This window comes from Tetrao urogallus (genome assembly GCF_951394365.1).
Source record: "Tetrao urogallus genome assembly, chromosome: 1".
NCBI lineage: Eukaryota > Metazoa > Chordata > Aves > Galliformes > Phasianidae > Tetrao > Tetrao urogallus.
In genome coordinates this window covers 65,311,692-65,336,394 of record NC_136813.1, presented here as the reverse complement: position 1 = coordinate 65,336,394, position 24,703 = coordinate 65,311,692, and the positions used below count along the sequence as shown (strand labels likewise).

At 46.1% G+C, this 24,703-nt stretch overlaps 1 protein-coding gene across 1 annotated transcript; it reads right to left on the bottom strand.

Moving 5' to 3' along the window:
- Nucleotides 1-13,313: 13,313 nt before the first annotated feature.
- On the bottom strand, nucleotides 13,314-14,717 carry CHST7 (carbohydrate sulfotransferase 7; the record flags this gene model as incomplete). The annotated part of the gene is made up of 1 exon (XM_079540603.1): nucleotides 13,314-14,717. The coding sequence occupies one exon, from the start codon at nucleotides 14,715-14,717 to the stop codon at nucleotides 13,314-13,316; it is 1,404 nt and encodes a 467-aa protein (XP_079396729.1).
- Between the last annotated feature and the right edge of the window lie 9,986 nt (nucleotides 14,718-24,703).

Genomic DNA, 24,703 nt, shown 5'->3' with positions numbered 1-24,703 from the left:
GGTAGAGTCATCATCCCTGGATGTTTTTAAGAAAAGCATGGATATGGCACTGAGTGACCTGGTCTAGAGAAGTCACAAGCATGGGTTGATAGTTGGTCTAGAAGATCTTGTTGGTCTTTCCAACCTTAATGATTCTACTATTCTAAGGGTAAAGTGTTAAATACTTGGAAATTGATGAAGTCTGGCCCTATTCCAAGGATATGAATTTTTTGGCCTACAAAAAATGTTTTTTCACGGTGAAGAAATTTCCTTTGGGGAAAGGACTGCAGAAAATGCAAGCTGAGGAAAGAAAACCACAACAGTGTTCTTGGCTGGACTTGCAGTGAGCTGATCTGAGGTGAGTATGTAGCAAAGGTTCTAGTGATGTTCACCAGTATGATGGCCACCGTGTTTTACTTCTGGCAGGTGGAAGGACCTCATAGTAGGAAGTGCAACACCTTAATAAACAGCCCGAGTGATTTATAATAACTAGGAGGTCACATCCTGTGATTTTAATCATTCAGCAGGACCATTTGTAGGTTGGTGTGGAAATGATGGTCTCTCCTGTGTAACTTCGATTCAACTTGGCTTGCAATCTCTCTTCTGGCAGTATTGATCAGACTTAATTCTGAGCAACAAGGCTCCAAATGCTAATATGTTTTGCATGCCTTTTAAGGAGAGGTGCAGTATTTCTTTTAACTCTGTTTGAAGTAGCTTGCAAGAATAACATGCCTGACCTCGGGCTTGGCAGACATGGTCTCTGCTTCTGCACAAGTGTGGGAATGGAATTTGAGTACTCAATAGTTTCAACTCAGTATGCTTTCCTTTAAGATGGAGGTGAAGGGAGAACCTTTTTGAGGAGAAGCAGGGAACTTGCAGATACAGCAGATGCAGCAGGGAATATTCCTCTCCAAAACATGGAACTTATGACCCACTGGGATTTATAAACAAGGGAGAGTGAGAGATGACTGGAAATCATGCAGGAGAGAAGGCAGTAAATACCCCACACAGCTTTTGTGCAATCTGTCGTAACTAGCGTCACACTAAGAAGAAGGAACACTTTCATGCTACAAAGCAGCTCCATAAGAGAAAAACACACTGAGTAACAATTTCAAATGTCCTTACAATGAAAACTGTTCTTTGCAAGCAGCAGCTGACACAAACCTTACTTGTGGAGTTAGGAGGGTCGTATGACCCAAGTTTGGAGAAGAGATTTGCACACTGCAGTGCAAAACCACAGATTCCTCTTGGCTTGTGATGTTGGGAGCGCCCTTCTGAAAAATGTGCCCATAAAGTGAAAGAGAAGGAAAAAGGGGAGGAAGCAGTGAATTTCAGAGCCAGGAAATGGCTTTAACAGGCAGCTTTACTGCAGGAACAGCACTGTAAACAATTGTTGCTGTTAATCTTACAGTCCCAAATGCTGAGTTTGGCAGATTTCTGCATAACTTATCCTAAAGAAAGGGTGATGGGATAACAGAGCAGGAATTCAACTGTCCCCTATCCTAATTCATCATAGATTTGAAGGCTTTTACAAGGAAAGCCTGATTCAATTCTAATCTAGGGCAAGGTAAGGAATGTTTAATGACTTTTTATTTTTAATAATTTCACTCTATTTTCTTGAATCTAAAAAGCCATCAGTAAGTTTGGTTGTCGTTTTTAAGGTAACATCAGTCTGATGAATGTGAAAGTGCCTTAATCATGGATAGACACAGACAAGATGTAGGTGCAGGCAATCATAGTTGAATCTGTGTGTGGACTCAGATGAAATGCCCTATCTTGATTTGTTATGTGATTTATACACGCTTTTGAACGGAACTTAGGTACTTGTGACAGGGAAAGGGCTTAAGTACTGGGATCGATTCAGATTTTCAGTTAATAAACTATCTGGTTTGGACGCTCTATCCAATACACCTTTATCTCATGCTACTTTCTTAATCATGGTCTTACGCACCACCCTACCTGGGTGGGTTTGTGGACTTTCAAAATACCGTTGAAGTGTGAAGCTTTATCTGGGGACCAAAACTGAACAGGCAGTTTATGGTAATATATACTGGAGTAAAGGACTTCCCAGCTTTTTCCCATGCTGTGCTGGCAAGCTCAGTGCCGTACAGATCATCTCGAGAGAGATCGCTTGGCACGTGCAGGACAACCAGGGGATCAGGCCCAGCCAGCATGGGTTCACAAAAGGCAGGTCCTGATTGACCAACCTGATCTCCTTCTATGACCAAGTGACGTACCAGGTGGATGAGGAAAAGGCTGTTCATATAGTCTACCTAGACTTCAGCAAAGCCTTTGACACTGTTTCCCACAGTATTCTCCTGGGGAAACTGGCTCCCCATGGCTTGGACAGGTACATTCTTTGCTGGGTAAAGAACTGGCTGCACGAACAGGTCCAGAGAGGGGTGGTGAACGGAGTTAAATCCAGCTGGTGACCAGGCACAGGTGGTGTTCTTCAGGGGTCGATACTGGGGCCTGTCCTGTTCTGTATCATTATTTATGACCTGAACGAGGGGATTGAGTGCACCCTCAGTAGGTTTGCACCATGGGAGACTCAGTTTGGATATTAGGAAAAATTTTTACTAAGAGTAGTCAGGAGCTGGAACACCCAGGGATTTGGTGGAGTCACCATCTCTGGATGTGTAAAAGGAACACTCAGATGTTGTACTAAGGGATGTGGGTTACTGGGGAAATATTGGTGGCAGGAGGATGGTTGGACTGGATGATCTTGGAGGTCTTTTCCAACCTTGGTGATTCTATGATTCTATGATAGGTGCCAGTGGGGGGGGGGGGGGAAGCCCTGTTGCAGTGGTATGGGTAAAGGCAGTGGCCCTCCCAGGCCCATATTCTGTGGTACAGAGCTGGAGAAGACGTGTATTGGTGCACGTAAATGGGCAGCAGAGCCCAGAGTCATATTTCTGGAGAAACAAACATTCAGGTTAGCTTTAGTGTTTGGTAACATAATACTTTTTGTTTAATTTTCAGGTGCCTTTGGTCTCTTGCTTTCTTAAGTCATTTCTTAAATGTTTCTGAACTCGAAGGCATCCCATATAAGAACATTCGATATGCAAGTTAAAAAAATAAAAAATAAAAAATGGTGGAAGTATTCAGGCTTCATTGTTATGCCTGAGTACAGTGCCAGAGCTGTGCTGTGCAGCTTGTGGAAATCTGGTCAATTAGATAGCAGTAATTGGAAATACTACACTTGCAGCCCACTTTGATGTAGTTATTTGGAGGAAAAAAAATGTGTTCCCTCAGAGAAAGTGAGTGCTTGACTTAAAAGGGTTTTGCTACACTGTTAAAATATTTGATTTCAGCCTATAATAAATAGATTGAATGTATTTTTCACTAATAACGTCTCTGACATTGCTATTGCTGGGGCAGGGAGAAGTAGGCCGTGCAGTCCCGTGTTACAGCATATTCATGAAGTTTATTTCTGGCTTGTAGTTTAATCAAAGAAGCTGTCATCCAACGACTCCAAATTTTGCTCCCAGATTGCCTGACTTGTCTTGGTGTCAGCACAGAGTAATGGCAGCAAACAGGATGCCAGGAGATGGGTAATTACCATGGTGAAATAGCAGCTCCCAGCATGAGGGGGTCACAGTATTTTGATGATGTTAAATAGCAATGGGTTATTGTTTAACTAAACAGAGGAGATAGAGAAGAGAGGAAAAAATAAAAATGTATTGTAAAAGCTGTGTTCTAGGGATAGTAGATAGACGTGGAATAGATTTCAGTTAACACACTTCACTGACCACAACTCAGGTGGTTAAATATATATTTACTGAATACATTGTCCTTAAGCAATTACGGTCTTAAGTTAGCAAATGCTCAACAGACAACAATTCCAAATGTGCACTAACAAACAAATAGTCCTGGCAAAGCATACGACAAATGATACGCACCCCCTGCTCCCCACAGAATCATTAGGTAACTCATGGAAAGCCCAAAAGTACACAGTGCACTACACAAGCTGCCAGGTAATGGAGTCCGCCCATTCCTTCAAAGCACAGTATTAGACCAAATTCTTTGAGAGAGGGCCATAACCAACATCCCCTGGAAAGAAGGGAGATTTCAAGATCTTGTTGGGGAGGATAATGTGACCTGATGTTCAATGGTCGGTGCAGACAGGGTTGGTGACCCTGCACATAGCAGGGGGCTGGAACCATGTGATCGTTGTGGTCCTTTTCAACCCAGTACATTCTATGATCCTATACTCTGTTAGTGAATAGTCTCTACTGACATTATTACTTAATTGCTACAGTGCACCCTGCGTCTGCTGTATGGAGTTAGTCTGATAAACTATGTGTGGATTGCTTCATTAAAAAAGAAAAGCAAGGAAGACCTCCCCTGGGTTCTACAAGAGTTGCTTACTTAAGCCTAGAGCCATGAAACCACACCTGTGAGTGCTGCCCCATGTTTTGTCTTGGTGCAGCATGACTTGACATGAAACAACACAACAGAGTGGCAGTACATTCAGGCAGAAATTGCTGGCTTGGGCTCTTGACATTGGTTTAGGCCATGACTGGAAGGGGCAGAGTCAGGTTTATTGGTTCTCCCAGTGACATAATTGCTGCAGGCTATATACCAAAAGGATAAACAAGACGACTAGGCAGGAAACTGCTACCAGATCATCAGCTGGTCCTGTTTTCCATCCCTTACCTAATTATGCCTTTCCCTTTCTTTTCCCTGCCTTTTCAAGAGAATTCCACAGCTGGTACTCCTGGCTATGTTTGAACACAAGGTTAATTCCTCGTCCTTGCACTCCTTTCCAAAAATGAGAGGCTTGCGTGTTGCATGGAGCTCCTGCTTTGTTAAAAGTTTCAGGTTCATTGTGAACACAGACACCTGTTATAGGTCAGCCAAGTGCTTTGTCTTTACTTCCCACGCTGTGTTCACAGCTCAATGTAGACCTTGGAGTTGCTGAGAAGTAGCGGGTATGTGTGTGCTCCTACCGCTTCTGTACAGGTCACTGGAGTTACGTGGAGTTACTGTGTGCTGCACCAGGAGAACTCATGGCCATGCCATCTGGATTCAGGTCATCTATCAAACCTCTGATTTGATTGGTGATGGTAGCAGCTTGGCACGTGCATGTATGTTCTGTACTTCAGCTGAGAAGTCAGGAGGGTGGATTGTTCTCTGAGGTTAATGCCAGCAGCTCAGCTGTGTCCTCACAACGCAGAACCGGAGTTCCCATCCTTAAATGTAATTAATGATTCCCTCATAAGAGTATTCAACACTTGCTCAGATTACCTGTTATTTAAGAAAGGGCCACAAACAGCTGACAGTAAATATTATTATAAGCAGCAGTAAAATGTAGATGTACATCAATATGGGTGTGATAGAGGGACTGCCACTGGAGCAGGGCCAAAGGAGGGCAACAAGGCTTGTGAAGGGCTTGGAGGATATGCCCTACAAGGAGAGACTGAAGGAACTGGGGCTGTTTAGTGTGGGGAAGAGGAGGCTGAGGGGAGACCTTTACTGCTCTCTTCCAATACCTGAAAGGTGCTTACAGTGAGAGCGGGGTTGGTCTCTTCTCACTGGTGACAGGTGACAGGACGAGGGGAAATGGCCTCAAGTTGCACCAGGGTAAGTTTAGGTTGGATATCAGGAAACACTTCTGTACAGAAAGGGTTGTTAAGCACTGGAATAGGCTCCCCAGGGAGGTGGGTGAGTCACCATCCCTGGATGTGTTTAAAATCCGTTTGGATGTGGTGCTCAGGGATGTGATTTAGCGGAGGGTTGTTGGAGTCAGGGTAGTATGGTGAGGTTGGAACTGGAACGTGTTTTAGATAGCAGTCTTTCTTGATCCTTTCCAGTCATGAAGTTGGGCTGAAGCCTACACCTGCTCTATGCTTGAGAGTGTAACTTTTCCAATATCACACTGTACATGCACGGCAGGAACTTCCAGACAAGGTAGTGCAGTTCCTCTACCTGCTCTGAGTGAGGGCAAGCCACCCTTCTTGCTCCAGTTCACCCAGCGCTCAGGAAGGGAAGGAAGCTCTGCAGTAAATCTGAATGTGAGAAGTCATGGTTTGCTGTAGTTCAGTAGGTTTGGGCATTTGAAATGTGAACATGCAAAACCATGTAATCGGGTAAGGGATGAAGTTCAGATCTGGTATTTAATGAGAAAGGAATTCTTCTTCAACATAACCAAGTGTTATATTGGAAAGCAAAGCCCTAAGAAGATTACAGCTACTTCCTGCCTACAACCACAGGGCTTCTTTGTTCAGGACAATGAGCAACTGATGCTTTTAATGCTACTTGTTTTCAGATCTTCTGTCCTTTTTTTTTTTTTTCTTTCAATCCAAATAATCTGTTGCTCTTTTCCATTACGTTTTTCTCAGATAGCTGGGAGTATCCTTCTCAAGTTGTGACTAATTAGGCTTTTTAAGGGTTCTCAGTAACTTCTCAGTGTGCAAACACCAGCTGGATATTTGAACTAGATCAAACAGGGGAGGAGTGGAAATAGTGGTATGAGATGCTGATAAGAACGGAACCGTGTCTGATGAGCTGTGGAAGTTCGATAATGTCTTTCTTTGTCCCGGGCATTCTGTGTATTCCCTAATATAAACAATAAAGATGTTTGTGTTTGCCAACCTAATATCGCTTTTCTGTTGCAAGATATCATAGGTGTTTAAACCAAGTTCAGTGTTTGCAAAGAAACTGAATTTTGTTCATCCATTGACCTCCTGTTTTCCCTAAGCAAGAGTGGGATCACTAAGTGAAAGCTGTTATTCCCACTAGCCTAACCCACACACATAGGACCCACTGACTTCTGCAGCACACTCACAGTACCAGAAGCCGTGTGTGCTTTTGAAGCTGGGAGCAAAGAGGTTCTTCAGTTTTGTTTGCTTTTCGTAAACAAAATTCACATTCAGATTTGTGCAGTGCTTAGAAATGTAATTTTTTCTAAATCCACTGTTTAGGTGTTCTGAACCATCTGATTAATGAAATCTATCAAATTCACATCTATTAAGAATGTTAAAACCAAGCCTGCTTCTCTTCTTATGGGACAAGAAAATGTATTTAAATGCTACATGATTACGTCTACTCTGAGCAATGGAAGCATGGTAAGCTGGCATCTTACCAGTCGCAGCCACAACATTACAAAGTAGTTTTCAAATTGGTGCTCAGATCTAAAGATGCTCATAGTGCTGCAGCTGCATTAAAGAGGAGCTATCCACTTTCCCAGAAGTTTTTTTTACCCTCGTTGGTTTAAAGCCATCAAATGCAGAATTACCATCTCACAGGTAGATAAAAGCCTGCAGACATTCAAAAGTCGGTCTTGGGAATTACTCTGTGGGACCTCTCACTGCTTCAGCATTCACCATATCAAAGCATCATTAGAAGAAGAAGAAGTTATTAACCAAATGCTTACCTCAAAATTATTCTGTCGGATTCATAACATCACAGGAGACTTATCTCCTATTTAAGCATATTCCACGCAATAGAATCATAGAATCACTGAAGTTGGAAAAGATGTCTGAAATCATCTAGTCCAACCATCAAACCACCACCATGCCTGCTAACCATGTCCCTCACTGCCACATCCTCACAGTTCTTGAACACCTCTGGGGATGTGAGTCTGTAGAGAGCAGTAAGGTCTCCCCTGAGCCTCGTCTTCTCCAGGCTGACAATCCCAGTTCCCCCAGCTGCTCCCCATCAGACTTGTGCTCCAGAGCCCTCACAGCTTCATTGCCCTTCTCTGGACACACTGCAGGGCTTCAATGCCTTTCTTGTAGTGAGGGGCCCAAAACTGAATGTAGCACTCAAGGTGCATCATCACCAAGGCCAAGTATAGAGATGATCACCTCTCTGCTCCTGCTGGCTGCATTATTTCTGATACAAGCCAGGATGCCCTAGGCCACCTGGGCACACTGCTGGTTCATATTCAGAAGGCTGTCAACTAACACTTCACAGACCCTTTTCCTCTGCACTGTTTTTTAGCCAGCTGCTGTACTTCCACAGCAAGCCACTTGTAAGTCAGTTATAAAATGATCTGAGTTTGCTTGGTTTTAAAACTGCTTTCTAGGATTTCTTTCAAGGTTACCATGACCAGTCTACAGGGAACACATTAACCTAGAGCAGGGAGCCAAGAGCACCAAGAAGTTTATTCTCCACGGAAGTATTAAGACAACTACACATAAAATCTTGTCAGAAGGTAAAGGTTAGCTCCTTTTCAACCCAGGAACAAAGTTTGAGTAATATCAGCTTGATGCTTCCAGTGTGAATGTAGCAGCTTTGATTGTAAGTTCTCAGAAGAGTCCACCTGCATAAATATTCTGGTAAGGATTTACCAAGAATCGCTGCAAGCTATGGCTCCAATTTACAATTCATGGTGGAAAATGAAATTCATACTACACTCCTCAGGAGTGTAACAGTGACTCAATCAGAAAGAAGCAACTCAAGGCATGACAGGTAGGTGAGAACACCTCTCTTCATGAATTTGATGTTGTACAAACATTTATCTGGTTATCTGATATGGCGGCATTAAGGCAGCACTTGGAGGAGTTCTGTGGCTTGAGTCACGTGGAGCATGGAAGTTGCTCAGTGCAAAAGGATGAATGAGCCCCAGAGTGCTGTGTTGGAACTAGAATGGCACAACTGCAGCTGAACAGGAAGCTAATAAGCTTTAAAGCTGATTAACATGGAGTTTTTTTGTGCTTCTTGTTGCTGTTGTGTAATAAACAATCGTATAACATGTGCTTCTGCTAAGGCAAAGCAACAAAGTTTCCAGAAGGAAATGGTGGCAGACTGTTCTCTGCACCCACAGGGAGAAATAAGAAGACTTAAAGCAAGAAATGATTCTAACTGATGGCAGAGAGCACTTTTATCAGCAGGCATCCTGGCTGCTGGGGGCATTCCTGACTTCCGAGAAAACAGGGCAAAAATTACTGAGTTAATGATGTGGTTTTTGCTCTCACTTTCATTTATAGTACAGCTCTGGCAAACTGTACTCAAATCGTGGTAAAGACAAAATGACCAGAATTTTTAAATGGTGTGAACTTATTACAGAGTATTCCGGAACAAAATCCATTTGGAAGCCTGCTCCAGAACCACACTTCCAGCTGCCAGGCTAAAGTGATTCACTACTCATGTACAAATCCCCGTTCTCATGCCAAAACTGTCCATGGCATGACTACCTCTCCGCCTCTCTGCTATTCATTCTGCTGCACGCTGCTGTCCTCCTTCCATCTTTCCTTTCAGGCTAAATGGAGTGAACAGCTCTGTCTTCTCCAAGGTAGAGGGCTTCTACTGCACTTGATATTTCTCTGTATCTACTTGAAGTCTGAGTTAATTCACCCTGAGCATGGGTAATTAAGACACAGAGCATGGTACTGCCATCATACATGTGCCTTTTTCATGAGAACACAGAGGTTTGAGAGCATTCACTGAAGGTAAGACCAATGCAGATGTTTTCTGGTGTAAAATAAAGACACGTAAACATACAAAAACCACTTTTACTAGCACATGCTAACAGTTTTTTTGGCCAACTGAGAGTAGTAACAGTAAAAACCAAACACGTGCATCGCTTACATGGAAGTCATTCCCCCAGCCCAAACTTCTCCCACAGTGCCACAGTGACAAAATGACCTCACAGAGCCATCTTTGAGAGCAGCTGGATGTGGGTGCAACACCACCACATCCCAACCCTGGTTTTAAAGAAGATGCACTCCACTGAATTAAGTTCCCCAAAGAGAATTAAACCTTGAGCCCAACATTAAAAGATTCAGCCTAAATACAGTTAAAGTTTGTCAAAGTTAGACAGTTAGAAACAGGGAGAAAAACTTGGCAGCATCGGGAAAGCCCTGATTCCTGTTCACTAACACCAAGAAACAGCGTGCAGGTCATCAGCAGGGCACAACAGCTTGGTGATGGAAGCCACACTTGCCTTGTGCCAAAGACAGCATCACCGAAAGGCATGTCCTTCAAGTCCCATGCTTGCAGAAACCACCACTTCAATGCCTTTGGGTCTACAGAGCTCTGTTCCTCACCAAAATGTTGTCCAATTGCATGACTGTAATAAACCCAGGGGTTCTGCACTGGTTTTCATAATCTGGCTTACTGAAAGCTGCAGTAGTGATGTGTGAAGAGAATTTCATGTAGAAACTCAGAACTTTTCACCATATTCAGTGAGCAGGGACAACACCGAGCAGAGCAATGCAACACCACAGCTCTTCCATAAGTGGCTTTGCTACCATTCTCCACAACTGCTCCAGCATTCCTCGGTGGATTCTGCATCAGCGAGAGCTTTGTGCTGGCAAACAGAAACCGAAGAAATAAACACCTCAGTGCAACGAAAACATTTCCATGGTATCTAAAGTATGTGAGTACACAGCATGGGGATCTGCAAGTGATGTGTCAGCACATGTAAGTAACACAAGGGGCTGTGTGTTTCTTCACTCTGCGCTTTCACTGCTTCTCACAAGCATGTCACTGCAGTTGTTGCCCAGCAGTTTAAGTACAGATATAAGATGGGAACAGAGCAATTAGCAATTCCAGCACGGAAATACCTCGCTTAGAGCAAAGCACTTTACATACGATTAGAGGACTCAAGTTTCTACCTCCCTTAAGGCAAACGCACCATGATCAAAAAATAAACCAGTAAAAAGTAAAAAGTAAAACCAGATGACAGAAATAATGGTGTAAGCATTTGTCGGTTTTGTTCCCAGTTCCAACTACGACTTAACAGATTAAACCTGTTAATTCATTACATGGAACGTGACACAAGCATAGACTGTTCCCAAATCTCAGTCTAAACCACTAAAGCTCTGCGGCCCAGCACCGACTGATTCCCAGCCTGCCAAGTTCAGCTCAGCTGCAGCATGCTTACTGGTCCCCTGTGTTCTAGAAGATGCCCAGCACAACAGCAGAGCTCATTAACCAAGCCACAGAAGAGCAGCCACTGCCAAAATGCAGCTTAACCCTGGCTGTCCTGCACCCAACACCCAGCAGGCTGGGTGCCCTTCCAGAGAGCTCTTCCCACAAAGCTCCAGCACCCACCCCCAACCCCACACATTTCTTCTGTCCTTTCAGGCACAGACCGATGCTGTTGTTTGACACTGCAATGTTTTTCCTACAAGGTTCAGGTTACCAGGCCAACAAGGATGTGCTGTAAACATCCGTCACAATGCTTTAGGAGCAAAGTAGGTGGTGAGCCTCAGCTGTTCTCCTGGGATGGTGGCATTGCAGCAGGTCCTGCCCGGGCTGAAGTGCTGCAGTCACAACATCTGCCATTGAGCAATTGCTGTCTAACCCTTGGTGCTCTTGCACATCCTGCACTCTCACTGCTACTTCTTCATTTTTCAGTTTTGTTTGTTCCCCGCTGATCTTTTTACAGGGCCTTCTAATAAACTCTCATGCCCTGAACACAAAACAGAAATTGCACTTGCTGTATTTTTATACACTTTGCAGAACAGAGCCCTTCTCATGGTACACACACACACAAAAAGACAAGAACTAGATCGGGTCTTAAGAGAACAGCTTGGGGTGAGAAAAAAATTGAATGAACCACTAACAAAGAGAACAGGAAACTTCTGTGGAGAAAAAATAAATCTTGATACAGAAAACACATCTGTCTAGTGTGGGAACTGTTTCAGAAAACAGACTAGTTTACAATTAGTGGATTTTATCAGCAATAAGCATGAATTTCAGTTGGACAACAACACTTCTCACAACAAACCAGTAAAAGTGAACCTGAGGGTGTTTCCCACAGCTCCTTGTGTCACACCACTGTATCCTGAGCTGGCATGATGAGGTTCTCTGCCAAGTGAAGTGAGTGCTTAACAGCTGCACCGCACAGTTCCTAGACTGCAACTTGCTGAACACAGACCAGCACAAATAGCATGCTCCTGATTGCATCTGTGTCAATGCTAATGGCACTGCTCTTGGGTGGGAAGGCCAAGGAAGAAAAAGAGCTACAGTAAATTACGGTTGGCCCTAACACACTGACATGTTTTACAGTGCAACACCCAAAGCATGAAAAACTACAACGCAATGCAAACGTGTCTTGTAAGATAACGTGACTTCTTTGAGCTGCCTTCGTTTCCAGCACTTTATATAAACACAGCTTTGTTCTGAGCCTGGATTATCCTCCATCTGAAGCTCATGTTCTCACTTTGCGCTTGAGGATTGTATGTCAGCATCTCCACAGCCTTATGTACTCCCAAGGTACCGTTTAGCTGCTGTCAGATCAGAACAGATGCAAGAGCAGTTCCTAAAAAGTTACAGTGAGTGCCCACAAATCTTCAACCTTCTGTCCCCAAGTAAGCAATGGAAAAAAAGAGACTTGCATGCACACACATGCACACCCTCCTCATACGAGCCCCAGAACATCTACAGGAAAACAACATCTGAAAACCCAAAATGAAACTTAAGGATGTGTTGCTTTTTTTTTTTTTTTTTTTTTTTTTTAATAAATACAGACTTTTAGTTGGGGACTTCTTTTGCCAGGATGGATTGCTCAGCCTTGTGTGGCAGCGTTTGCTCTGCCCACATGCAGGAGCTACAGCTGAGAGGATGTTATCGCTGGGAGGGGATGTGAGCATGGGAGCTCTGTGCAGCTCATTGTCTCAGCCAGGAAGCTGGGATAGAATGGCATTCTCTCAGCTGATGGAGAAAACAAAATGGAAATGTCAAGCATTTACCTCCCAGATAATGTCACTTCTAAAGGAATCTGCAAAAAGCACGTTCGCCACTGGTATCACACCTATCAGTTTCTTAGAACACTTCTCTTTAAAAAAGGATTACAGTCTAGTTTAGAAAAGTGCAGACTTTCTGGAACAGATGTCCTCAAGACACAGAAGCAGACAAATGCTCATGTTGCTCCTCCCAGTGCTCGGAGGGCACAGCTGCAGGTGGGAGTTGAGGGAGGTACGGGCAGTGACTGTAGGGTAACTAGACCATGGGCACAGCGGCTCCCGCCAGGCGTGGGCAGCCAAATCTCACAGGGAGTTCCACAAATGCTTTCTTCACGTGTTGTAACAGTGTGTAACCAGATATGTTTTATGCTCTGGAAAGGGCGATGCTCTTGCATGAGTTTTCTGAGTGTTTGCTCAGAGTCTTTATCAATTTAATACAAGTTTTAAGAACTTACAACTCTTGGTACGTCAGTTTCATGTCCAGTAGGCCTTGGAGCTCGATGCCGTCCAGTGAGGACCTCTCCTACCAAACACCTCAGAACTCTCAGAAGCGCATCCCTGCTGTCCCCTCAAAGCTTGGCGGCCGTCCCCAACGCCCCTTCAGAGCAGACGCTCAGATCTTGCCGCCCGACGGCCGCGCCGCACACGGCCACCTCGCCCCTCGCTGGCTGCCGGAGGATCTCGATCCATCCCCTACCGCCGCTCCCCGGCGCTGAGCGGGTACGCGAGCAAACTCATGGCCTCGCCGCACGCCGCCTCCACCTGCCGCACCTGCTGGCGGCTGAGGCGCTCCCTCCAGGCGTGCACGGCCTCCCGCGCGTCGCGGGCGGAGATGAGGAAGGGCCGCTCGGAGGAGTAAGCGGCGCCGCGGGTCATGTTGACCACGAAGGCCTCCATGGCGGGAGGCACGGGCAGGCCGGCGAAGCGCAGCAGGCGGCGCAGCTGCGCGCGGGGTTCCCGCACCAGGTCTTCGTAGCGCAGCTGCGTGTAGCGGCGGCGCAGCGCGGCGGGGTTGCGGCGGGCCAGCAGCAGGTCGCGGAGCCACGCCTGGCAGATCACCTCCAGCGCTCCGCCGAGAAAGAACTCGGCGCGGTGCTGCGCGGGGGCCCGCCCGGCGCCCAGCAGCCCCAGGCCGGGCGGGAGCGGAGGCTGCTGCGGGCGGGGCGGCCCGCGGGGCTCGGAGCGGTGCCGGCTGCGCAGCACCTGGATGCTCTCGCGGAGCAGCGCCTGCTTGGCCTTCAGGCGCGAGTTGTGGACGGCGCGCGGGTCGCGGAAAAGCTGCACCACGCGCAGGTTGAGGCCGGGCTCCCGCAGCAGCGGCAGCAGCGCGCCCAGCTCCAGCAGCCGCACGTCCTTGATGACCACCACCGGGTACTTGCGGCACTCGGCCTCCAGCTCGCGCAGCGCCCGCGGCGGGCAGCGCTGCTCGCAGGCGGCGCCGTCCACCAGGCCGATCTCGCGGCGCGGCCGCGGCGCGGCGGGGCAGAGCGGCGCCGAGCAGATCACCTTGTTGGTCCGCCAGCCGAAGATGCCGGCCGTGGTCAGGTTGGCGGCGGGCGGCGCGGCGCCCAGCGGGTCGCGAGGGGCGGCGGGGGCGGCGTAGAGGCGCAGCACGGAGAAGTCGCAGCGGAAGAGAGCGCGCAGCATGTCGCGCAGGGCGCCCTGCAGGCTGAGCGCGTCGCCGGGGTACAGCGCCTGCCACAGGTGCCACATGGGCTCGTAGAGGTAGAAGACGTCGGGGTGCTGGTTGAACAGCTCCCCCAGGAAGGACGAGCCCGTGCGCCAGGTGGCGTGCAGGTAGATGTGCCGCTTGCCCGCCCCGCTGCCGTTCCCCGCCGCCGCCGCCGCCGCCGCATCCTCGTCGTCGTCGTCGTCGTCGCCGGGCGGCGGCGGGCGCTGCTCCCAGCCCCACTCGCTCAGCGCCTCCTCCAGGCTGGGGCAGCGCCGCAGCAGCGGCTCCTCGTCCGCCCGCGCCCGCCGGGCTCCGTAGTCCAGCACGTAGGGCACCAGCAGCAGCAGCAGCAGCGTGTAGAGCGCCAGCAGCAGCGCCAAGCGGCGGTGCTCCCCCCGCCAGCACCACCGCCGACGGCCCTTCATGGCGGGGGGGAGCGGCCCGAGAGCGAGCGGCCGCCGCCGCGCCGGCTCTCGGCGAAGGAGGCGAACGCTCGGCGGCGGGGGTGTGGGCTCGGGGCGGCCCTCCCGCCGGGAGCACGCCCACGGGCACGCCGGCCACGGCCGCCGCCTTCACGGCGCCGCGCGGAACCGCCGCACCTGCCCCCGCCGACCCGCCTGAAGCGCTGCCCCGACCTCGGGACTGTGCCGAGCCGCGGCGTGCCTCCTCGCCGCCTCTTCGCTGCCCCAACGTTCGTCCGGCGGGAGGAGCGCTGCGGCGCTCTCCTCAGCACGGGGGGAGTGTCGGCCGGAGCTGAGGAGGCGGGCTGGGTCCTGCTGGCTCTGTTAGCTGTCCAGAGAGAGAGCGCGCCGCAGCGATGGGAAGAGTGCGAATGCCTATTTAGAGGCGGGACCGGGTGAGAGGCGGCTGTTCCAGTCTGCTGTGGGTTTCAGAAGTCTGAGCCGCGTTTTTGTTTCGGTGCTCGCGGCGGCTGAGCGCGGACATCTGTGCCTCAAGTGGGCACCGCCGCGGCACGTCCGGACCTCCTGGTGTCCCCTCGTACCCATGTCTGGTTAACTAGCCGGGGACACGGTGCTACCTCCTCCGGCTTAGGATGTCGCCTCTTTTAGGCTGCTAAGAACAGATTAAATACATCTCTTCATTCGAGATGGAAGTCTATGAGATGTTGACTTCGTGGGAACCTGCTGCATGCAGCTGGGGGTCGGAGCAGATGAGCTGCAGAGGTCCTTTCCAACCCCTGCAGTTCTGTGATTCAAGTGCTTTAATTCCAACACTCGGCATCAAAATGTGCAGCACACCTGCAAGGTGCTCACAGGCGGATCCCAATCCCGTGTTCCTGGTTAAGGTGAGCATCTGGCAGAAAAGTGACATCCCCGTCCTGCCAACTGCGTGGCAGTGGATGGTGTTGCAGAAAAAGAACAAGATATAAGCAAGGCACACAGTGAAATTCAGCCACGATAACACGGCTCTCACATACATGATGTTTTCACCTCCAGAGCAGTCTCTGCATTGTGTGTTCACCTGTGGTGAGGCACACGGCATAGCATTAATCACCAACGTCACACATAGCTGTGTGGAAATGACACCTTACCTATAGATGTTCTAAGAATGCTCTGTGTACAGTGAAAGTGTATAAATACAGAGCTTATAGCTGCTGTGCATTTGTCTGCCTGGATGTGTAGGTATAATGTATGTATTTTAGAATCAAAGAATCATAGTTGAAAAGGACCTGGGTTGAAAAGGACCACAATGATCATCTGGTTTCAACCCCCTGCTATGTGCAGGGTCGCCAACCACCAGACCAGGCTGCCCAGAGCCACATCCAGCCTGGCCTTGAATGCCTCCAGGGATGGGGCACCCACAGCCTCCTTGGGCAACCTGTTCCAGTGCCTCCAGAGGTCACCACCCTCTGTGTGAAAAACTTCCTCCTAATATCTAACCTAAACCTCCCCTGTCTTAGTTTAAAACCATTCCCCCTTGTCCTATCACTATCCATACTGGGAGTCATTCCCACTCCTGTTTATATGCTCCTTTCGAGTGCTGGAAGGCCACAGTGAGGTCTCCTCAAAGCCTTCTCTTCTCCAAGCTAAACAAACCCAGTTCCCTCAACCTTTCTTCATAGGAGAGGTGCTCCAGCTTTCTGATCATCTTGGTGGCCTTCCTTATTTCAGATTTATTGGGTTACATAAGAGGGATACAAAGTGATGCGGAAGAAAAGTCATGTGTCTGCCCTGCCCAGGTGGGGAGCCAGCCACCTGCCTGCTAACACTCTCCTCTGCTAAATAAGTGTTAAAGACTTGGCTTCCCACAGTTTATAGTGTGCTGAGTGAGGAGATGGAGCCAAACAAGACTCCTGGGTTCCAGAGCAGAATAATGTACAAAAATCTGAAAGGAAATTCTGCCCCAACATATATTTCCCTATTTAGGTTCACTGTGGCTTTGGGCTTTTTAAACAGCAAGCTAAATCAGTCTAAGCATCATCTCCTGCTGTGTTACAGCCAGAATTTCATTTAGAACTTCTTAAGTACAGGAGGATGACAGAATAAAAGCACATTTGTCAATACTAGGCCATGAACTTGCTGAAAAACGTTGACCTATGCAAAGAATGTGCTCATCTAGTATTTCAAGGAGCTCTAGCACATTTGACTTGTGTGGCATGATAAAAATTTTGGAGGATTTATGAACTTACCAAGATGCAGATGAAAATGGATAAATGTAGCTACTGAGGTTGTCCCTTTGTAGGACATGTAGGAGTAAGACAGCCTGCTAGATCTATGAGAGACCATAGAAATAACAATACACATGCATTGCACTGAACTTTCAGACAATGGAGCTACAAACGTCTGTGACAACTGTTCTGGAAAACAGAAGGCACAAATCACTTTACCACAGACTATGTTTTCACTAATATAAAAACATAGGAAGTTCTTGAAAGACTATCAAACCAAAAAAAGAATCACAATGAATGCTTTGTCCTGTGCCTTCATAGTGAGGTTCCTGTGTTGAAGCAGGATCATCCTGAAAATGGTCACTTCAGTTCTTTTAGGTTTGAGCTTTTTTGGAGTGGAGAGAGAGCAGGAATCTCACTACAGCTAGCATCATAGAGTATTGTTGGAAGGGATACTTAAGGATCATCAAGTCCAACTCCTTTCTCCACACAAGGCCACCCAAAAATCAGACTATCTGTCTGAGCACTGTCCAGATGCTTCTTGAACTCCAGCTTGGCGCAGTGACCACTGCCCCAGAAAGTCTGTTCCAGTACCTGACCACTCTCTGGTGAAGAAACTTAGGATTCTAAAAGAGCTTGAGAACCTCAGAGAGCTGGGAGGAGGTCAGCCCTGGCTTGTCTTGGCTTTCTGTTTGATTTGAATTTGTTCTGTCTTCAACACTAACAGTAGTGATAAGGGGGATGATCTTCCCCAGTAACCTTTTTTTTCCTATGATTCATACAGACACTATTTAAATAGATGATCTTCATTTTCTTCCAAGAGCGTGATAACTCAGTGTGTGAGAAAGGCAGACAGATTCTTTGTTCATACGTGAAGCAGCTTGGCTGGCATCTGACTTCTGCCATTTCTTGGTGATAATTCTTTGCTTCATGCTATTTTATAAAGAAAAAGAGGGACAGAGTAGACGTGTTCTGCATAGTTTAGTGTAGCAGTATTTCCATTCTGGTTTCCAAGTTTGTCACTGAAAGCACTGGCTGTTTTTAACCTGATGTAGCATTGGCTTCCTGTGTATTATCTCTCTAACTTGATTTTTGCTCTTCCGTCTCCCACAGCTCTTCAACTGACAAGAAAGCCTGTAAATGTTGGAACACAGCACTTCAGCCCCAGAATCATTTTTATCTTCTCAGCAGAGGTTTTAAAATAGAACTGGTTGCCTCTGTATCTGTTCATTTTTTGGATCATGCATGCTCTTGTCATTTTGAAAGAGCACTTTGTGATTAAAAATAGCTTGATTATCTGATAAAATTAAATGTGCTTTGCAAGAGGAGCATTGGCCTCACACATCCTGGCTGCTAATGAGCACCATGCTTGCAAACATTGTCACTTACAGACTTCAGCCAAAAGGAAGCCCGTAGTTAACGACAGCTTTCAAAGCTTAAGGAAGCCAACAAGCTAGGACAATGTTTTTGTGTAACTTCTTTTTACTTTTTTGAAGGTTCTTTGTCATCAGGGGTTTCAACATGTGAGGCACTACATACTTTGCATACAGGACCAGTCCTAACGGGTCATGGTTAGGAAGGAGTGCAAGGAGAGTAGCAGGATGCCTGGTGGCATGAGAGCCAGGTGGATCAGCACGGGGGGTTGCTGCTGTGGAATTTCCCTGAAGCAGAATAGAGGCAGAGTCTGCAGGAGGCCTGAAATACTGCAGGGTGTTGGGGAGACTAGGTGGAGAACTAGAGGAGATGCTGAAAGTGGAAAGTGAGAGAAAAGGAGTAGCAGAAAGGTGAAGAGACTGTAGCAAAGGGCTACGGTACTGGCTGAGAACTGGTAGAGTCATAAAGAAAGTTTTAAAAAAGAAAAATAATGATTCATATTCTGACACCAGTGATCTTGTGAGCTCCTCTTCCTGTAAGAAAGGAAGGAAGATAATGTCCTCATTGAAAGTGATAGAAGATGCTATTAGGAAATAGAACAAGAAAATGCAGGAGGTGGAAGGCAAAGCAAAGCAAGATGCGTATTGGTGGAGGTTCAACAGGAAGGTCAAAGGAGAAATCTGTTATTTCTTACAGTGGAAATTCAGGAAAACCAGTTAAGTAGAAACGAAAAAAGAATGAGCATGTATTCTGTGCTCAAACTCAATGCTAATACAGCTTGAGTATTTCCATGAATGAGTCTAATGTGAGGTACTTAAGGTTCTTCATAGCAGAGTATGATGCCCTATTATCCCATTAACAGCAACAGAGTAACCTTGCAGCCCAGCATCTGCTGCATGCATAGCCAGCAGCTCCTGAAAGCCTCTCTGTGCCCGACAGTTTGCAGTATCTGCTGAACAAGAGTTATTCTAACAGGAACATGTGTAGGGTCTCACCTCAGCTCTAAAATGGATTTGATACCATAACTGATAATGGCAGAAACCACAAATCTTTTTCTGTTTTCTCTCAATGTTGCAGACATGCTATTGCTGAATTAGAGATGCTGATGAAGAATAACAGCAAGCTTTTGCAACTCAAGTTAAACCATTGTGTCTGTATAATTAGGGAAACAAATCTTTTACAGTTCAGTCAAGCGAAAAATTGAGACTATTTTTAACAGGGGATTTTTTTTTTTCCAAAAATTCCTCTGACAGCTATTGCTACAAAATACGTGTAGGTCTTCTGTGCTTTGTAACTCAACACTTTCATGGACAGTATACAATATATCAGGCATTTGAAGGCCACGCTTTGTGTAGCCAGAATTGAAGAGGCAGTAAGAAGTAAAACTTGCAGTATGTATCAGCACCTTGGCAGAAAACACAGAGGAGGACAACATGCTTACAGTCATTTGCCGTGAAGGGTGGACTTCTTAAATTTGCCCAAGGCAGTTCGCTGTGTGCAAACTTCAATTGTCAGGCTCTATGCTGCTTTAGTTCTGTAGACAGTTTAATGCAATTTCAGGCTGTACAAAACACTGAGAATTGTCTTAACAGATTTTACTAAAGCGTTAGTACAGATGTCATCTGCTCTTTTGCTCTCACATTATCTTCACTCATATCATACCTATCAGAAAAATGAAGAGCAAACCCACAAACTCAACTCATTGAACAACTGGGTGAGCAGAAGAAAACCACAAAGTAAAAGGTCATTATAAAATTACAGGATATAGTAGCTGGTTGACAGATGAGGTGCAACTAATGTTCCAGCTGAACAGCGACGACAGAAAAGTTGCATATAGTTGCAGAGCTCCTGTGCAAGTTAATGAGATCTGTTCAGCTCAAATAAAATCACCTAAATTCAGGCTGGTCTCAGTGTAATCTCTGCAATGCTCCTCATGTTCTTCACTCAGGATAAATTCCTGCCCATTGTGCTTTCGGGTTGTCTAAAGAAACGTTCTGGGAAAACCTGATCTCTGCAGCCCCTGGAATTATCCTCTACCCAGGCAGGCTTCCTGCATCATGCATTAGCTGCTGGGCTTAGTTATATGCAGAAAAGTGTGTAGGCATTACTGGCAGTAGGATCGAATGGGTCAAATCCAGCTGCTCCAGTTTGCTGTCCATGACAATCATTAGCCAAGCAGATACTAAAATGTTCCCTATGCCTCTGTTCTGAATTCAAGAAACTTTGTCTTTCCTTCACTCTCTTTAGCCCTCTCGCCTGCAGACACTGTCTGCTTATCCTCCTGGTGAAGGGTGCAGTCCCCAGCCCCAGGAAAGAGCCGTGTTCCACCAAAAGCAGGTTTTCCACATCTGTTTTGATACTGGGGTGAAATGGAAGGAAGCCGCCGGTTTTACATCTTGTTTTGACAAATTGCCACACTTTGTGGTTTTACTGTTCGTTTGTGTGTTGTTTTGTTCTTTTTTATATTTCCCCTTCAATCTGCTAAGAAATACCTCCTGAAAACAAAGTAAAACTTTGAAAACTGCTAAGCCTGAAAAGTTAACAAAATTATCAAATATTTTAAATATTTGAAATCATTGCCACAGCAGCATCCATCTGCATTCTTATATGCTGCTCAGGCAGGATGCCTTTGATCTGGATGTGTCCTACAGATGGCCCTGGGCAGGTTCCAGAGAGCCCTGGGGGGCAGGCAGGGAGAGGGAGGTCTGTGGGTGCTCTCAGGGTGTGAAACTTGGTAAATGGTGTTTTTTTCTGTGCTGTTGGCTTTCATTTCTGCCACCAGGCACTTTGAGGGATATGCTGGATACCCACTCACATCTGAGCTGACTCACTGCTCTATGGCTTAGGCTCTCCCACCTGTGCTTGCTAATAACTGCTAAAGAACAGAAATGCCCAGTGTGTTACTGTCAGGGTTAGCATACAGTTGATGAATGTGTATATTCTCACATTCCCAAAGCAAGCTTAACATCAGCATCACATGGGTGTATCTTCTCTTAGCATCCTTGGTGTACAAACAGTTCTCACTGCCAGTCATCACAGGCATTGCTCTGAGCCATGCCTGGCACTTTGGGAAACTTTAGTTTCCATGCCTTTCTTGACATATTTTGTTTGTCACTTTTCTTTCAAGACTTTTTTTTTTTTTTTTAACTAACTTGCCTAATTTACAGCCTCAATTCTCTCCACCCAGGAGTACTCTGGGTTTTGATGTATCTCACCTTATGGCACTGACAAAAAGGTCTGTTGTAGGGCACTGTAAACCAAGGCTTTTCAGTCATTTAGCTTTACTGCCTTCCACAGGGTCCATATGATGGCTAGGGAACGTGATATTTACTCTGCAAGGAAGTCAAATGGATTAGTTTGTTTAAATGTTCTGCCTGGGGTCTAAGATGTCCTGTGTCTATTTACTTGGTTAATTTATCTTTATCCTGTGGGAGACCTGAAAAAAATGGAATCTCTCTTTAAATAGCTCCTGAAAAAACAATTAATTAAAATTATCTGTGTTTGTCTTAGGAAACCTGTTTTCCACCCAGTGTGACCCAAATAAGAGCTCACTGTGACCTGAGTGCCAACCTTGCGTTTTGCAGGACTGAGGCATTTTGCTGCCTTGACCACAGTTTCTTCTCCATGATATGCTAAAGCATAAAGCATGTAACATCTTTCCTGATTTCATTAGTGATGCCTCCATCTGTCTCATGATGAAAGTAACCGGCATCAACACCAAGCTACATGGCTTTGTTGTCTCTCTGTCCTTCAGCCTTTCTGTACTCATGTAACACGTCACCTGTTGAGAGAAATGTGAATTATTACGTATTTCTGATACAGAAAACTGTATGTAGAGGCTGTAGTACTAAATTCAGACTAGACTAAAATTAAGTCATGAAAAGATGGCACCAAAGCTATGCTGCATCTTAAAATAAAAGCTAAGTTGCAATAAAAACAATTAAAATTCAAATGAAATTGAAATCAGGTCTTATATCGTTTCCTTTATTATTTTTATGCTATCCCCAGCGCAGTAAATTCAATACAAAAACCAACCAGTTAATACCAAGATTAGCATTCTTTATATAAACTCTAAACATGACTTGAGTTTGATCAAGAAACCTAGGCTAGAACTGGAGGATTCTAGTGAGTAAATATGAGATGCAGCTGAACAGAAAAGCAGAACTATTCTTTTTTTTTTTTTTTGCACCAGAAACACAGGCCCAATTACAGAACTCCCTTCAGTTTTTGCTGTGAGGGGTTTTTGCTATGATGACAGGATATTCATGTTATTCTCATATTACTGCCACAGTGCCTTTATAATACAAACACCAGCAAAATCATTTCAGTAGCAATCTTAGCAGCCCTTAATTAAACAAGAGCACTTGACAGTCTCAGATCTGTAGTTGATTTTAGATGTACAAAAAGCATAGAGGCTGCCTTTATGAAACAGTTTACAATAATGTTAAATCTGGGGGAATTTTTCTCACCTTCACTTGTGGCGTTAGTGTCACCCTTCTATTTTTTTCACAATTCTACAATTTTCAACTCAACAAAGCCACTTCACACGGCTGGGACCTCCCTGCAGCTTTGGCCAGATATTCTCTGATGTTCTCTGCTGATGTTCTGTGAGCTTCTGGTGGCCCATGCTGCAGCCTGCTCAGTGTCTCAGCAGCTGCAAGTGATGTGCCACTACCATGTTGTAGTGCTCATTAGCCCACCCTGGTTGTGCAGCTGGCGTGTGCTAATTGCCACTGGGATTTTGTACCAAGGACACAGTCTGACTTGGCTCCTATGCCCACATGGGTGTTTTCAGGGCGTGACACTGAAATAAATTAAACTTTCTAAATTAAAACACAGCTGCTCCTTCAAAAAAATCCCTTCTGCTGGCAACTTTCTAATTTGTTCTGACACTTAGGTAGAAAATGTCTGAATCACAGACTCACAGGATGGCAAAGCCTGGCAGAGCCCTCAGGGCCCACCTGCAGCAGGGCCATCCAGAGCAGGGTGCCCAGAACTACCCATGAGCAAAAGAGACATTAAGGCCAAGTTGGACGGGGCCTTGGGCAACCTGGACTGGCACCTGATTCAGTGGTTGGCAACCCTTCCTGTGGAAGAGGGTTTGAATGCGATGGTCTTTTAGGTCTCTTCCAACCCACACCATTCTGTGGTTCTATTATTCTGTGATCCACACCCTTCTCCCTAGATTTCCAAGGGCTCAGCCCCATGCAGCTCCTGGCACCAGCCCTAGTGATGTGGCAGCCATATGTATGGCATGCTCCTGTCCTCTTCTTCCTCATCACTCAGCTGAATAGTGTTGCAATTTTCTACAATGACAGTCATCAAAGAATAAAGAGAAACGCACAGTCCTAGCTTGTACCGTGTCTTGGTTCTTCAAGCATTTGGAAGGTGTTCACAGATGTGGAAACGTGAACTGCACACCACAGACCTTATCTGTACCCAGTCCCAGTCCTACATGGGATTGCATGGTGCCTGCAGATGTGGATAATGGGAGCTTGCACCACCTACAGCTCAGAACCATATCGTGGTTCTGCAGGCAGTTGGAAGGCGCCAATAGTCACAGACAACTGGAGCTGTTCCCTACGCACTGGCTCTCTATCAGAACAGTCTGCAAAACACCTTGAACAGCAGTGTTTTATTTTCTGTGTGTTTAAAAATATGTGAATAAGCCAGCATGTTTCTTTGTTTGGTAGATATGTCCCTGTATTTCTGTGAGCTGCTATTAGGAAATGCAAATGGAGCTAGTGATGTGCTGGTTATTTAGGTGCTGAAGATTACGTGGTGATATTCCTGACCTCTGAGTATGATCTCAATGTGTGACTGATACACTCAGCCATCAGTGCTATATCAGTACATGCAAAACACAAAATGCTCTTCCCTCTCTGCTTCAGCTGAAGTGAAATGTGCTCCCACCACACCAGGAAAATTAGGCACAATTGGATTGGGCTTTCTGTTAACCTGATAAAGGTACTTATATTTTACGTGCAGTGGCGTACTCATACAGTTATGAAGCCTTTTCAAAAGGCTCAATTTAAGAAAACAAATGTAGGGAGTGCCAGCTTTGTAAGCGTTCCAGTACAGAGCACTAATTCAAAGGATATCCTACAGTCACATTCTGGGCAGTGTGTTGTTACAGGGAAGACATTCAAATAGGATTCAGGACATCTGGATGCCATTCCTCTTGTACTGAAGTACTGCATGGCCAGGGACAGGTTATTTTCCTGGCCTTATTTCTCAGTGTTCATATTGATCTTCACTGGGAACACTGTTGTAATAAATATAATCAGCACAGTCAGATATACCTCTTTAGAAGAATTGAAAAGGACACGTGTCACTGCTTCATTATAAAGACACACACAACACTCAGGTCTTAGGCTAAATTGGAAATGCTGTGCTCCTCTGGCCACA